This window comes from Telopea speciosissima, chromosome 4, assembly GCF_018873765.1.
Source record: "Telopea speciosissima isolate NSW1024214 ecotype Mountain lineage chromosome 4, Tspe_v1, whole genome shotgun sequence".
In the NCBI taxonomy this organism is placed as follows: domain Eukaryota; kingdom Viridiplantae; phylum Streptophyta; class Magnoliopsida; order Proteales; family Proteaceae; genus Telopea; species Telopea speciosissima.
In genome coordinates this window covers 21,604,026-21,619,758 of record NC_057919.1, presented here as the reverse complement: position 1 = coordinate 21,619,758, position 15,733 = coordinate 21,604,026, and the positions used below count along the sequence as shown (strand labels likewise).

The following is a 15,733-nucleotide window of genomic DNA, read 5'->3' as shown; positions in this document are numbered from 1 at the left end:
TACCCTTTAATTGGAATTATAAAATTAAGATGTCTTTCTCCCTTGCAACAAGGAAATCGAGAGAAAGAAGAAGCACCATTGAAGCATCCTCCGCCATTGACGACCTGAAAAAAAGAAAAAACAGGAATCCATTCCAAAATCCCAATACTGAGACAAAAGTATAGAGATGACTGACAACGAAATGGAGGGTGTGGGAAGAATCTATTGGTGGCAAGGAAATTCGTGAGTAGAGTAAACTGTGGCAGCTCATTGTTACCCTTTTCAATCCACTAACATCATTTTCTTATGGTGTTAAAATAAGACAACTCAAAATAATATGGTCATTTTTTTATGAGTAAATATTATTCCCCTCCCCTCTAAGTATTCATAATATCAAATCCCTCCCTGGGGTTTGAATAATGATAATGCCCTCTCTTACTTTATGAAATATTCTATGAATCGCATCTTAAGTGGCTAATGGTGTTAAAACAGCAATTCAAAAGATGATATTACCCTTTAATTGGAATTATAAAACACAGATGTCTTTCTCTCTTGCAACAGCGAAATCGAGAGAAAGAAGAAGGGTAGAAAGAAGAAACGTCATTGCAGCATCCTTCGCCATTGACGACCTGGAAAAAAAAAAAAAAAAAGGAATCCTATTCCAAAATCCCAATAGTGAAACAAAAGCATATAGAGGACGGACAAGGAAGTGGAGGGTGGGAAAACAATCTATTGGTGACAAGGAAATTGGTTATGGCAGCTCATTGTTTGCCTTTTCAATCCACTAACATCATTTTCTTACGGTGTTAAAATAAATCAAAAATAATATGATCATTTTTTTTAAGAGTAAATATCATCCCCTCCCCTCTAAGTATCCATAATATCAAATCCCTCTCCTAAGTTTTGAATAATGATAATACCCTTTCCAACTTTTAAAAGATTCTATCAACCGTACCGTAAGTAGCTAACGTTGTTAAAATAGCAGTTCAAATGATGATATTACCTTTCAAATGAAATTAAAAAAAAACAAAAAACAATGTCTCTCTCCCTTGCAGCAGGGGAATCGAGAGAAAGAAGAAGGCGCCATTGAAGCATCCTACACCTACAAAATAGAGAAAAAAGGAATCCTATTCCAAAATCCCAATAGTGAGATAGAACCATAAAGAGGTTCTGGCGACTGATGGTGTAAATAATGCTTCAATTGCTTAGGGTTGTCCACACACACATGAAAACAGTACTGGAACAGGGTGCCCATTTCCATGGTCCAAGCTCTTGTGGTTGTGGGATGACCCACCGACTTCTGAATTAAACCATGAGTTTATTGACTGAGGAAGCGCTATGCGGCCATCACCGAATAGTGGATTTGGTTCAGAGCCATTCTTTGCTCAGCCATACTCGTCGGCTTCATAGATAGTCGGACTCTGATTCCTCTTGTAATCATTAGCAGCTCCTCTCTGCTTCAAGAAAATGGTCCAGGGATGGAGGAGGGTTGTTCAGTCCATCAGGGTTATCTTCACCTCTCGAGCATAGAGAGAAGAACCAAGTTTTGGACTTGTAACTCTTCCTGCTTCTCAAGGCTTCTGTTCTTCTTCCTTCACCTGATCTTCCTGAGAGCCCTAGATTGCTGGACACACCAATGAGCTTCCAAGTGTCATGCTCTTGTCGTGGAAGAAGGACCCTGTGGACTGAAACAAACATGTAGTGGAAGTCAAAAACTTTTTACGGAAAAGAAAAAATCATAGAAACAAAAAGGGGGTAGAAGGTATTTGTACGTATATCTCAATGAGAAACTCAATTAATTAAAGATGGAGAAGATATTTGAAATTCAGTGAGCCTGAATTATATAATCTTTCTTTCCTTAATTTTATCAATCTCAAAAAATTTTGTAAAATTTTCTAAACTTTGCTTCTAATGTGTGTGGGTTTAGTCCCAAATTGGGTTCTTTGAGAGAGTTTTCTCCATACCCAAACTAGATGCAGCTCATTAACAATTATTATAATATTTTCATTTTTGCAGGAACAAACTTAAATTATGGATAATTAACATGTTTCAGTGAGTAGCTTAAACATCAAGAAGGTGCCCCAACGTTTCAAATTTCTGTAATAATCATTTTTGTGCAAGGGAATGATCTTGTTACGTGTTTGGATAAGGGTAGTAATGAGAGATATTATTATGTGGTTATTTGTTGTTAGTTATTATGTAGTTATTGATGTAGTTATTTTATTAGTTAGGGGAAGTTATTATTGGTGGATAACAGTGGAAGGAAAAGTTATAAGGAGACGTGGCGGAATTACGTAACTATTTGTGTACTTATATATAGAAGTATTGGATAAATGAAAGAGACTTTGGAAAATTAAAACTAATCTTGAATTTAACTTGAGAGAGGCCGGGTACCTCCCAACAAGCCAGATGCCATTGTTTCGTCTGTAAAGCAAAATTCTATCTCAAATTTATCTTTGTCTTCTTCTCTTTTTATCCCTATTATTTCTCTTTCATTTTCAGATTATCTTGCACGATCTTATTTCACTTGCACATTACCCTCGGATCCCTTTTATTCCCACATCCCACAGAAGATAAACGGTAAGTATTATCAGTTCTTACTACACTGAACTAGCAGAAGAGAAGAAGAAGAAGACACGTAGAGGGGTTTTTGGGAGAAGAAGACGTAAAAGAGATTAGAAAATTTGTAAATGCCCACGTCATCACTTAATGATTTTTTTAACGATTAAGATACAGTTGATAGAATCTTTCAAAAATAGGGGAGGGTATTATCATTATTCAAAATCTGGGGAAGGGGTTTGATAATATGGACACTTAGAGGGGAGGGGGATGATATTAACTCTTTTTTATATATTAGGTATCAGAATTATTTTGCCATATAAAATCTCAACAAGACACTCGCACCAATGCCGAACCGTTATCCTCTCATGTTATAGCATGGTGCTGTACTACATCGTGCGGCACTGCAAAGGCCATGTGGCACAGTGGGCCCCACATGATGCACATGGCCTCTGCAACCACCGCACAATGCAGTACAACACCGTGCTGTAACAGGAGAGGATAAAAATTCCACCAATGCCCCCTTGATGAAGTCAAATCCATTTAAGTTATTGATACCCAGAAGTATATAAGAATAAATAAGAAAATTTATTATCATCTCTTGAGCTCGGAAATTTTCTTTTTATTACAGTCCAGATCATAGCTTTTCAGAAGGCTTTAATCCAATGCAAGCTACAACATCCATAACCTTCAAGAGGACAACAGTCCTGTCTAATTAAGCAAAGTCATAAGCTTCAAAAGTTACATATAGGCCTTCGAAAGCCCATTTATTATCACACAGTAGTACTAATATCTTAGTGGCATTAAGCCTTCTTAACTCCTCCATCCCAATTCAAGTAAGTTCCAATTTCTCCCTTCCTTCACATGATGTTTAGTACCATGGCAGCTCATGTTTCTTGTTGATAATAGCAGCAGGACTATTTCCCGATCGGAGAGTATCTACCCAGTTGAATTTCTTGGTACCAGGGAATACCTTTCCTTGCTTACCTTCTGATCTGGAATTCCGAGGCTGAGGAGGATTTTCACGAGCTGCTTTCTTGATCTCATGTATTTCTATTTGAGATCCTCTTGCTTCCATCCTAATTGTTATCTTCACTTCCGAAAATGTTTTATTGTCAAATGTAGATCCAGTTTTGCTATCACTTTTTGATGATTCTCTCTCATTCTTGTCAGTCTGGTGTTGATAAAGCCTGTGCAGTCGACGAGCAAGATGGCATATACCATCTTTAATCTCATCTTCCAAGTCTTTTTCTACATCAGTCTCTAGTTCTGCGCGTATCTTAGATTCCTCATTCGACATGGATACTTTGCAATTGGTTACCAAATTGTTCCCCAAGTAACCTTCATTGACATTAATCTGTTTCAAGTTTCTATCATTAATACATGCAAAGAAGTAAAGTTAGTAACCAAAAATAAAAGCAAGAAAGTAGAAAATTTCACCAGTGCACCCTGCCAACTATGGTTCCTTTGAGTTGCATTTTCACAGTCATTGAGATTGGAAGTGAAAAAATCTGCAAAACCCACAATAAGAATCTGTTATTATTACTCATTAAAAGCTTTGATTGGGAAAATAGAAACATAAAACTATAAAAGGACTCATACTATAACCAAACCAATGGACCTTTTAATTCCATTCTTGAGCTTGTGTTGCTCCACTTCTGTTCCATGTTGGGTTTCACAGTTGGTATTGGTTGATTCCTCTGCTTTTTTATACCAAGTAGATTGACTTGGACTCATTGGCAAGCTGACCTATCACACACGTAGAATGATGAAGACATTAAAAGGGAATTTTTTAGGAGAAAGTGATAGGCAAACCTTGTTTGTAGTAGGGTTATCCAAGTTTAGAAGCCAAAACTCTCTACGTGAAACACCAAGTAATATGAAAAGTATTTCAAATTTTGAACCTAAATGGCTCAAAGTAAAAGCCTACTTTACGTGGAAGAAATAGAGAGTTGTGGGTTGCCCTTAAAGCACAATCAATATAGGGTAATCACGTGGGTCAATGGACAACCTAACCCTAGTATTTGTCTAAACTTTGAAGGTATGAGGTATCCCTACTACCCTTCCCAGGGCCCTCGGTTACCTACCCAAGGATGGCTAATGGGATGTACACTAGTCACGCTTCTACTGTTCTACAGAAGTGGAGCACAGGGCACACAGCAGAGGTTGACATTTGACCCATCACTTGAGGCTGTTCTAAATGGATATTCTCTTGCATGCTTTATACCAGATATAGTGCTCTCAGATGCTTGGTGCCATTTGATGCTTACATTTTCTTTTGGGAAAAAGAACTCAGTCCGAGAGTGTGTGCCCTGCGCCAGGCACATAGAGGGGGGGGTGGCGAAATGACCACCTAGACACAAAATGAAAGGTGAAAATGTCACCCCTGTTGATACTTCCACACGCTCTTCCATTGGCCCACAATACTTACAGCAAGTGCCGTGCTCTCGGAGAACAAAAGTGGTTTTGTTTCAATAAATTATTTAAGGTGGAATACGTAATATTGATCCCTGACTGACATAACTGGAGGCCGGAGTACAGTACTGGTCCTCTACTGCCAAGGCCAAGAAGGGTCCAAACCATCCAAGGCACAGAAGTTAACCTTAGATCAACGTGGTACAATCCTCCTTGATTACTAGCAAGCATGGGAACTATGGAATTTATTAGTTACTCCAAGAGTTATTGAATCTATTTTTATAGAGAAGCAGGAATTTTTTAGGCCGGCTCAGGTTTACATACAAGAATGTTCTTGTACGCCCGCAAGGCATCCAGATGTTTGGTTGCCTTGCAGGCGTACCGAGTGTTCTCTTACGGAAACCTGAGCTGAGTCTGGAATTTTTGTGGAAAAAAAAAACCGTTATGAATACTTTTTTGGCCAAATGTTCTTTGTGTCGGGAGCGCAGGCTGCACCTACCCAGACACATGGGAGTGGGGTAAATGATCGTCCTGCCCTTTAAATGGCAGAAATACTCATCCCATGTGTTTGGATGCAACCTACACTATAGCACAGAAAACATCAGCCAAAAAACTTTTTTTTTTGAATATATTTGATCAATTTTATTAAGAAAAGGCAAAAGAGGGGAGAAGGACTATATATCGCACTAAGACCACAAAAAACAACTCACGATAGGCACCTCAAAAAAAGCAGACAAACAAAGAGACAAAACCCAGCACCCGCCCATCAAAAAAACCCATTCCAAGACCTCATGCATACCCAGGGGAACAGAGCAAAGACGCCTTCAAGAAGAAGGGAGCCACACCACATGCAAACCCCCAGCCCCTGATCACCATATATGGCTGGGAGTGGAGCAAAGGGCCAATAATATCGCTATGGTGGAAGCATCAACAATGCACCTCCAAGAAGTCAATGAATATCGTAGATTGTGGCCATGGAACCACACTGTATTTTCCTAACCCACATTGGGCGATATGTAACAGGCTGAATCCCAAGCTGATTTCGAGGAGAAGAGTCCGGATTGAGAGGAATTCAAAATCACTTTGTTGGATTCCATAAGGCTCCGTTTGGTTGCAAAGAGAATTAAAAGGAAGGGCTGTGAAAATTTTAAACTTAAATAGGAAACTATTGTAATCATTACCGCATGTGACTATATCACTTACTGCAAATCATTCCATATTTGGTTATTAAATTTCACTTTACTTTGCATTTAATTCTCTATGATTTAAAAAGTAAAATAAAAATTACATGTAAAATGTATCATTACTAAATATGATATGAAATTGAAGTAATTTATCCTATCACATGGGGTAATGATTACAAAAGTTTCTTTCTAAGGTATAAATTTTTTCACTTTCCTTCCTTTTAATTCCCCTTGCTAACAAACATAGACTAAACTGCAAGGGCTTGTAATCTGGAAGAGAAGCCCACACCTTGAGAAATTACCGAATCAGCCACATATCTAAAGTCGATCAATGAACTTAAACGGTTCAAGCCAAAGACGAGTTTGTTAATTAAGGTATCTATGGTTCACCCACTGAACCCAAAGGCTCTCCTTCTTCGACCCAATCCATCAAATATGCTTCAAAATCTTTAACAAATTTATATTCCAAAGTCTTTTTAAGATCAACCAACTAACGGGTTTCTTCTTTGGTGAGGATTGTGCCAATTTTCACCTCTCGAGAGCATTAATCCATCCCTAGATTTACGGCTCTTGAATCCTCACGGATGGGTTAGGATCTTCTTTCTTTTGATCGTTTAATTATTTTGTAATATTCATTAGGTATATCATTGAAATCATCGAAGGAAAAGAAAACACATACTTGGAATTGAAATTTTCATTAATGCTTAAAGAAGACAAAGAAAAAGTAGTTGGAATTGCCTACACCCTGAAACTCATCGTGCATGAAAATGTGGCCAATGCAAGCCCAATTGGGGATAGGTCCGAGAGTTAGGTGGATTAATAGATGCAGCATAGGAGCTCCTTCTCCATCGATGTCGAAAATACTGCTACTTCGCTGTCAAATAGGCTTCTGATTCTGTCAACATAGGAGCTCCTTCTCCATCGATCATCCTGGAAGAAGATTTCAAACCCTGATAACAATCTTCCCACAATATCATAGAACCATGGCTCAATATTCCCATAGTATAGAAAAATCTCTCCTTCTCTAGTGAAATATCCGCTAAATGTTCTGTAGCACGGTGAGGCCTTCTTCTATCGTTGGTGCTACCTCCATGTTCTGTGAAATTCTTGCCCCTGATTTCATCACCTTCTGTGCTAATCTCTTCATCTTTTGTTTTTCCTGAACTCTTCGTCTATTGGTCTCTCCCCGACCTATTCCTTCCACCCTTTCTTTCTCTGAGCTCCCCTTATGTCCACCTGTTCTTTAATGCTATATTTCTTCATTTTTTAGTCTACTGGTAAAATCCCCAACCCATAGGTACCTTTATTGTCCAAGAAGTCTGGGAATTTGGGAATACCTCGTTGGTTTTTGCCTATACCCAAACTTGGAAAGTAACCCCATCTTTCTTATTGTTTGAGACACAACACCATTCCATACTCCTTCATAACATAACAACTGACTGAGAAAGGTGCAGACATTTTTAATCTCAAAATCGCTCAGCCGTACCTCTTACTGCTTCCCTTGGGTATTTGTCCCCACAATATTTGCCAAGGTGTTGATCACATGTGAATCTCCTACAATGGTTACAACTTTCCTTTCAAAAATGAACTTCAACTTCTGATGCAAACTTGATGCCGCCGCTCCAACCTGATGAAGCCAAGGTCATCCTAATAGCATATTGTTAGAGAAACTCTGTTTGGAGAAGGAAACTTCAAACTGCTTTGAACGCGATCTCACTATCTTAAAGGAGATATTTGCTCCACACGACAAATTCACTTTCAAGACTCAACAAAGCAATAAAAATAAAACACAGAACTTCTTTTAGAGATATTGAATGCAAGAGAGAGAGATATTTTGTTTGCACACAACACTTCTATTTTATAGAAGTGGAGCACCTCTTCTGAATAGACATATCTATTCATCTTGTATTTAGACCATTAGATCGATTGCCATCCAATCTAACGGTCCAGATTAAACCAGAGATGAACCTATTCACAATAGTCATATGCTATCAAACGTGACCGTAGCATCTTCTAATCCGACGGATCTGATCATTTCAAAAAATCAACGTACCAGATCAGATCACTTGCATCGCGATGCAAGTGTGCTAAGTGCATGCATACGCCACTAACGTCTCTACAACCCACTGCCCACGCCACGCGTGCGCTTGTGTGTGTGAGTGTGCATGTGCGAACGGCTACGCCGTCCTCGCATATACACCGTAGAATGTCTCCCTTTTCCGGTTTAACTCAAGAAGTAAAGAAGGTAATATAATAAATACCATTTATAACTCTTGTAGTTTTTCGATGTGGAACTAAAGCACTTTACCCAAATAACAAAATATTTATTTAATCTCTCATCTTATTACAATCTATCTAACAATCCCCCACTAGATTGTAATAAACATCTTAATATCTCTAACTACATAGTTATGCATACGAAAAGGTTGACTTGACATTAAACTTTTAATTAGTGTAAGTATTTCAAAGTTGTAATATAGAATGTGGTTGATCGATTTAGCATTAAACCAATTCTTACAAATATTAAAATAAAAAATACTACACACACAACTATAATTGATTCTATGTCAAAATCTTTAACATAGTAGCACTCTTACGGTCCTGTGCTCTATCCTGAATTCATGAACACTTACAAGAATAAACCCTAAATTCTTGCTTAGAAACGGCACCATTTCAATATTCATATAGGTAGGTTTTTCTTTAGTATCTCTGTTATTGTAGATACTCTTACTTCATATAAATCTTATTAAAACTTCATAGAAGTTATCCTCAACTCATAACAGTTAATATTGACACCTTTTGGGTTATTAATTTCAATGGTTTTTTTACAATCATTTAGCAATAGTTTGTTATTACCTATTAAACCTTATTCATAAGGTCGGCTTGGGTTCCCACTACTGATGACTATAAGGGTTTCGGCCTCATTCCTTTGGATGTACCTTTTACAAGCTCCCTAAGTAGATTTTTCGTAAAAAGATCCGCTAAATTATTGTTAGACTTCACATGTAGAATGATAACTATACCATCTTGAATCAATTGTCTAAGATATTTATGTCTTAAGCTTATATGTCTAGACTTTCCATTGTAGATCTTACTATAAGCATTAGACATAGTGGCTTTACTATCACAGTACAAAAAAATAGTTGGCATCGATTGTGACTGCAACTTTATATCCAATAATATATTTCTAAGCCATTCTGCTTCTTTTACTATTGTTCCCAAAGCTATAAATTCAGACTCCATGGTTGAATGTGAGATACAAGTTTACTTCTTTACAGCCCAAGATAAGGCTCCACCAGCTAGTGTAAAAATCCATCCAGATGTGGACTTATTATTACCTCTACTAGTAATCCAACTAGCATCCGAGTATCCCTCTAACACTGCTGGAAAGTTTCTATAAAACAAACCAAAATTCATAGTCTTCTTAAGATATCCAAAAACTCGACCAATGGCTTTTCAGTGATCCACACTAGGATTACTACTGTATCTCGAAAGTTTGCAAACATCAAAAGCTATATCAAGTCTTGTACAATGCATTGCGTACATTAGGCTTCCAATTGCACTAGCATACTCAAGTTGTGCCACAGCCCTACCTGAATGCTCGCTTGTTTTAGAACTAGAATCATAAGGAGAATTTGCTTCTTTTATGTCAAGAAACTTAAATTTCTCTATCATTTTCTGAATATAATGTGACTGACATAAAGAAAATCCTTCACTATGTTTCTTTACTTTAATTCCTAAAATAGTATCCACTTCATTTAAATCTTTCATTTCAAATTTTGAAGTAAAATACTCTTTAGTTTCAAGTACACCAACTAAATTAGTTCAAAAAATAAGCATATCATCGACACAGAGGCATATAATTACACCATATGTGTCTGTAAACTTAGAATATATGCATTTGTCTGCACTGTTATGCATAAAACCATTTGACAAAATTACTTGATCAAAATTTTCATACCATTGTTTTGGCGCTTGTTTTAAGCCATATAGTGACTTAACAAATTTACAGACTTTCTTACTATTTCCAGGTAGAACAAAACCCTCGGGTTGTTCCATATAGACTTCTTCATCTAAATCACTATTTAAAAATATTGTTTTAACATCCATAAGTCATATAATGAAACTAAGAAAAATAATACTCTAATGGACGTTATTCTAACAACAGGTGCATATATATCAAAATAGTCAATGCCTTCCTTTTGTTTAAAACCTTTAGCCATTAGCCTTGCCTTAAATTTTTTGACAGATTCATCTGTATTTAATTTCTTTCGAAATACCCATTTGCAACCTATGGATTTAGATCCTTGAAGTAAATCAACTAACACCCATGTGCCATTAGACATTATGGAATCCATCTCATCATTTATAGGCTCTCTCCAGAAAGCTGAATCCCTTGAACACATAGCCTCACTATATGTTTTAGGATCATCTTCTAAACTGAATACTATTGGTATTTCATTTAGAACAACTTCCCTATTCCCTTCCACAAGAAAAACAAGAGCTTGTGAGGAAATAAAATCTGGACTTAAGTCCTTTTCTTTTCTAACTCTTTGACTTCTATTGGGTTCACTAATCACACTCGAATATCTTTTCAAACTAAGAGATGGTTGAGTTTCCATGTTAGTGTGACCACTAGACTCCAAAATAGAAGATGGTGTCTGAATATGTACCTCTTCAGATTTTGATTCATTGATGAATTTATTCTCTATAAATTCCATATCTCTTGATTCAACAATTATGTTAGAATCCAGATCCAAAAGTCTATATGCTTTTAAATTTTCAACATATCTTCAGGTTTTATGAATTTATTCTCTATAAATTCCATATCTCTTTATTTTTATTTTCATACTTATAAGAAATTAAGCCTTGTTTTGACATATTTTTCATGTATCTAAGATTCAAGTGTCCTAAACGAGCATGTCATAAATCAGAAGAACAATCAATCAAGTAAGCAGAACTAGAAGCCATCTTATTAATATTGAGCTTAAACATCCCATCAACAGAATAACCTTTTCCCACAAAGACACCCCTTTGGACAATATCATATTATTAGACTCAAGAACGGTTTTAAAACCATTCTTAAATAGCACATTAGCAGAAACCAAATTCTTACGAATTTCTGGAACATACAACACATTCATTAACTTCAATTTCTTCCTAGAAGTAAATTGCAGTTCAATACTTCCTTTTGCTAGGACCTTAGCAGAATTGTGATTCTCCATTAGAACTTTTCGTCCTGCAATATCCTCACACAGAATTGTGATTCTCCATTAGAACTTTTCGTCTTGCAATATCCTCACAGGTCTTGAACTGTATCTTGTCATTGCACACATGAACCGTTGCAATTCAGTAATCATACCAATTTCCATCATTGCGACTAGATCTTGTGGTGCAGATTCAACAACATTTGCTTTGTCTAGAATACTACTATTCTTCCGATACTTGCAATCACGAATGTAGTGATCCTTTTTTCCACAATGAAAACATACTCTGTCTTTCTTGTCTTTGCTGCTATTCTTGAAAACTTCTTTCTTATTGATCTTTAGTTTCTTATGAAACTTCTTAACTCCATTTTGTTCAACAGTGTTCACTTTAGAACCAATGACCAAGTCATCACGAATTCTATTCTCTTCCTCAATTCGTAGATGCTTTTCGAGTTGTCCAACAAACAAATCTTCTGTCATATGAAGAAGTTTCTTTTTATAATCATTCCAACTGGGGGAAAGTTTTGATATAATCGCCCCCACTTGGAGTAAATCGAAAACTATGGTTTCAAGACCCCGAAGTTTTCCCACTAAAACTTGAAGATCATGAAATTGATCCATAATACTGACACCATCACTCATATTGAATTCAAAATATTTCATGGTGAGAAATTTGCTCATACCTATTTTCTCAGTTCTGTATTTATCTTCAATCTGTTTCCAAATTTCATATGGTGACTTGATTGGCTTGTAGTAATCATAGAGACGATCTGAGAGACTATTTAGAATATATCCTCTGCAGATTAACTCATCTTCTTCACACTTACTTCTTTCTTTCTTCACAGCATCAGTGTCCTTATCAGACGGTTCTAGCAAAACTTGCAACGCAGAACTTAACAAATAAAAGATCTTCAGACGATTCAACAGGAACACCATCTTATCTTGCCAACGGTGTAGTTGGTACTGTCAAAACTTTCGAGTTTGACGAAGTTTGGGGACATCATCATCTTCAAAGCAGCGTTGCCTCCTTCCATGATAACAAAATATCTCCTTTAAATTGTTAGAAAAACTGTTTGGAGAAGGAAACTTCAAACTGCTTTGAACGCGATCTCGCTTTCTTAAAGGAGATATTTGCCTCACACAACAAATTCACCTTCAGGACTCAACAAAGCAATAAAAATAAAACACAGAACATCTTTTAGAAATACGGAATGCAAGAGAGAGAGATATTTCGTTTGAACACAGCACTTCTATTTTGTAGAAGTCGAGCACCTCTTCTGAATAGACATATCTATTCATTTTGTATTTAGACCATTAGATCAATTGTCATCCGATCTAACGGTCCAGATTAAACCAGAGATGAACCTGTTCACAACAGTCATATCCTATCAAACGTGACCGTAGGATCTTCTAATCCGACGGATCTGATCATTTCAAAAAATCAACGTACCAGATCAGATCGTTTGCAACGCGATGCAAGCGTGCTAAGTACTTGCGTACGCCACTAATGCCTCTACAGTCCACTACCCACTCCGCGCGGGCGCTTGTACGGACGGCTATGCCGTCCTCGCATATACACCGTAGAATGTCTCCCTTTTCCGGTTTAACTCAAGAGGTAAAGAAGGTAATATAATAAATACCATTTATAACTCTTGTAGTTTTCCGATGTGGGACTAAAGCACTTTACCCAAATAACAAAATATTTATTTAATCTCTCATCTTATTACAATCTATCTAACACATATTGAATGAAGTAGAGGCGTCGATCACCTAAAAATCAACCTTGAATTCTGCCAGTCCAACAAACATTAGCTGTGAGTACCCCAATAACATCTCTAGATGTTGTTGTAAGCTCTTACTTTGAATAGATAGCTTTAATTGAGTGAGATTGAGACCCATGTAGGTAGCGGTCCTTCCCAATCAACTTCTGCTTCCACATCTTCGTCATTAGACTCATCGTAAAGTTTATCTACCACTTATTGATCTTCTTTATTTTTATTTTTTTTTTTTTTTTTTTTTTATGGGAAAAAAAATATATATATTAAATAATAAAAAAATAATGATTGTACAATATTGTTTGATAATTGTATCTACTCTTTGTGAACATACATATATTTAGCAAGAGCACAAAGTAAAAAGAAGAATGATATACAAAAAGCCTAGAGTTCGAGGTAGTGTGGGCTGTAAGACTAAAATAAATAACGGTAGCTGGAGGACTGATTTGTAGGGATTATTGACCAACTCCAAAATCTCCTTGTTGTTGCACCACACTTCCTTGATGTCGTATCCTTGTCTGGTAGCAAACTCCATCCCCTGAGTAATGCCAAACAATTCTGTTTCCAGAACATTGTTAGTATCCAAAAAACCTGCAGAAAGAAATATACGTTCTCCTTGTAGCAGAACTGTAAAGGCCCAACCAGATTTGTTTAGTTCTGAGGCAACAACCCCTGCGCATAGCAAAATTGAGAAATTAAAGACAGGAAGATGATGACAAGCTATTGAGCCCATTCGTGTAGCATGTTGAAGATTCAATGGGATCACAACAAGGTAGGTTAATCGAAAGCTCACAGAGCCATTTGTTAGGCATAGTTATGATCCATAATGGATCTAGCTTATCCTTCTAAAATAGATCTTTGTTCCTGTAAATCCAAATGAAATAGCAAAAGATGATGAAAACAGAGAAAAATCATTTTGCCATGGCTTTATCTTTTAGATTGCTTAGAGTGTAGGACTCACAAAAGTGTAATAAAGATAGAAAGGATATGTGTTCAGTTCTAAGCCTTAAAGGTCCCGTAGCCCATAAGTGTTTTGTCCATTCACAAGAGACCAAAATATGCCAAATAGATTCCACGTGTCCCACAAAAGACACAAGTTGGGTCGATATGAGTCCACTTTGAGAGGATCGCTTTGACAGGTAACCCTTTATTCAACACACGCCTAAAGAAGATTCTGAACTTAGGGTGAATTGGAATTTTCCAAAAACACCTCCACCATTGAGTTTGTGAAGGGGTAGAGTGGAGAAAAGCATGTGCAACTTTTTTTAGTAGAAAAAACAGGTGAATTAGTAAGAGTGCATAACCAAGCATCTGTACGATTGACAAATTGAATATTACCACAAATTGAAGCAAAGCAAATTGGCTATTCATTTGTAAATGAAGTGTGAGAGCCAGAATTATCAAAGGCATTGTAGACAGACACATCAGTTACATTGATCTTCTTTATTGAAAACCATACTTAATAGGTCATCTCTTTCCTTTTTTGACCTACTGATGGAGCACTCATCTGAGGAACTAACACATGTCTTTGATGTGAAGTCCATCTCTGCTAATTGCCCAACTCTGAGGCTTGACTCATTTTCATAAAGACTCTGCAATAGAATCCCACATATATAGCCTTTAACTTGAGATTCTTCTTTAAAACTTTGCAGCCACAGACAACTATGATCTAAACATTATACCCCAAGGAATTGAAATATGACTCCATCCTTGAGAAAGATTGTGTAGTTGGACGCGTTAAACATAGGAGCATTACTATATGAAGATTCTTCACCTAAAGTCATCTCTGTTCACTGGATCAGCCAAAGCTGCTAAGCTCCTCACTGGCACATGACACTTTGATACCAATTGTTGAACTAAGACGGCCACTAAGGGTGAATCAATGGTGTCCAAAACTAATCTCAACTTGTTCATTCTTTTAACTCACTTATTGGCGTCACAACCACTCATGCACATAGGCACATCATAGCACCCATTCACATGTTGTTATGTTTGTCTCGAATTTTTGTACCAGTTTCAAAGTTTGCCTTGCTCCGACATTTTTAGTGACAACCCGAAGGGGAAATTTTGTGAGGTCTGTGATGGTAGTAGTAGAGGACTTGGGCAGATAGGCTCGAACCCGACTTAGAGGAGTATTCCTTTGTTTTATTGTCTTGTTGTGTAAGCAAGAGAGAGAAGCGAGATTCGAGGATTATAGAGTTAGGGTTTTCTGGAGAGAGTTCTTGCCGCGACTTTTGGTGTTCTTGAGAGATCTCCACTGTATTTTTCTTCCATTACATATTGAATTGTCTTCAACTTCGCCCGTGGATGTAGCACATCACATTGGTGTATGAACCACAATTAAATTTTTGTGTCTTCTTTGCTTGAATCTATTTTGTTTCTTCATGTTTCTTGGTGTTTGCATTAACACTGTACATACCTCGCAATCACATGCACTCAAAACGATGTGGCCATATTCACAGGCTTTCCATCTTACAGAGTGCTTCGCAGATATACATGCATTTATATAACAAAACAAACCACAAATTAGAGTATATATGGTTCGACAGTGTGCCCACATCCACGGTGCAAATGGTAACTTGGACTACAACCCAAATCCTACCATTGTACAATG

At 37.0% G+C, this 15,733-nt stretch overlaps 1 protein-coding gene across 1 annotated transcript; it reads right to left on the bottom strand.

Moving 5' to 3' along the window:
• Positions 1-3,384: 3,384 nt before the first annotated feature.
• LOC122660030 lies at positions 3,385-4,396 on the bottom strand. Its single transcript, XM_043855203.1, has 3 exons — positions 4,160-4,396; positions 3,979-4,049; positions 3,385-3,895 (listed from the first exon to the last, which is right to left on the bottom strand). The coding sequence occupies exons 1-3, from the start codon at positions 4,203-4,205 to the stop codon at positions 3,410-3,412; spliced, it is 603 nt and encodes a 200-aa protein (XP_043711138.1). The 5' UTR covers positions 4,206-4,396; the 3' UTR covers positions 3,385-3,409.
• Between the last annotated feature and the right edge of the window lie 11,337 nt (positions 4,397-15,733).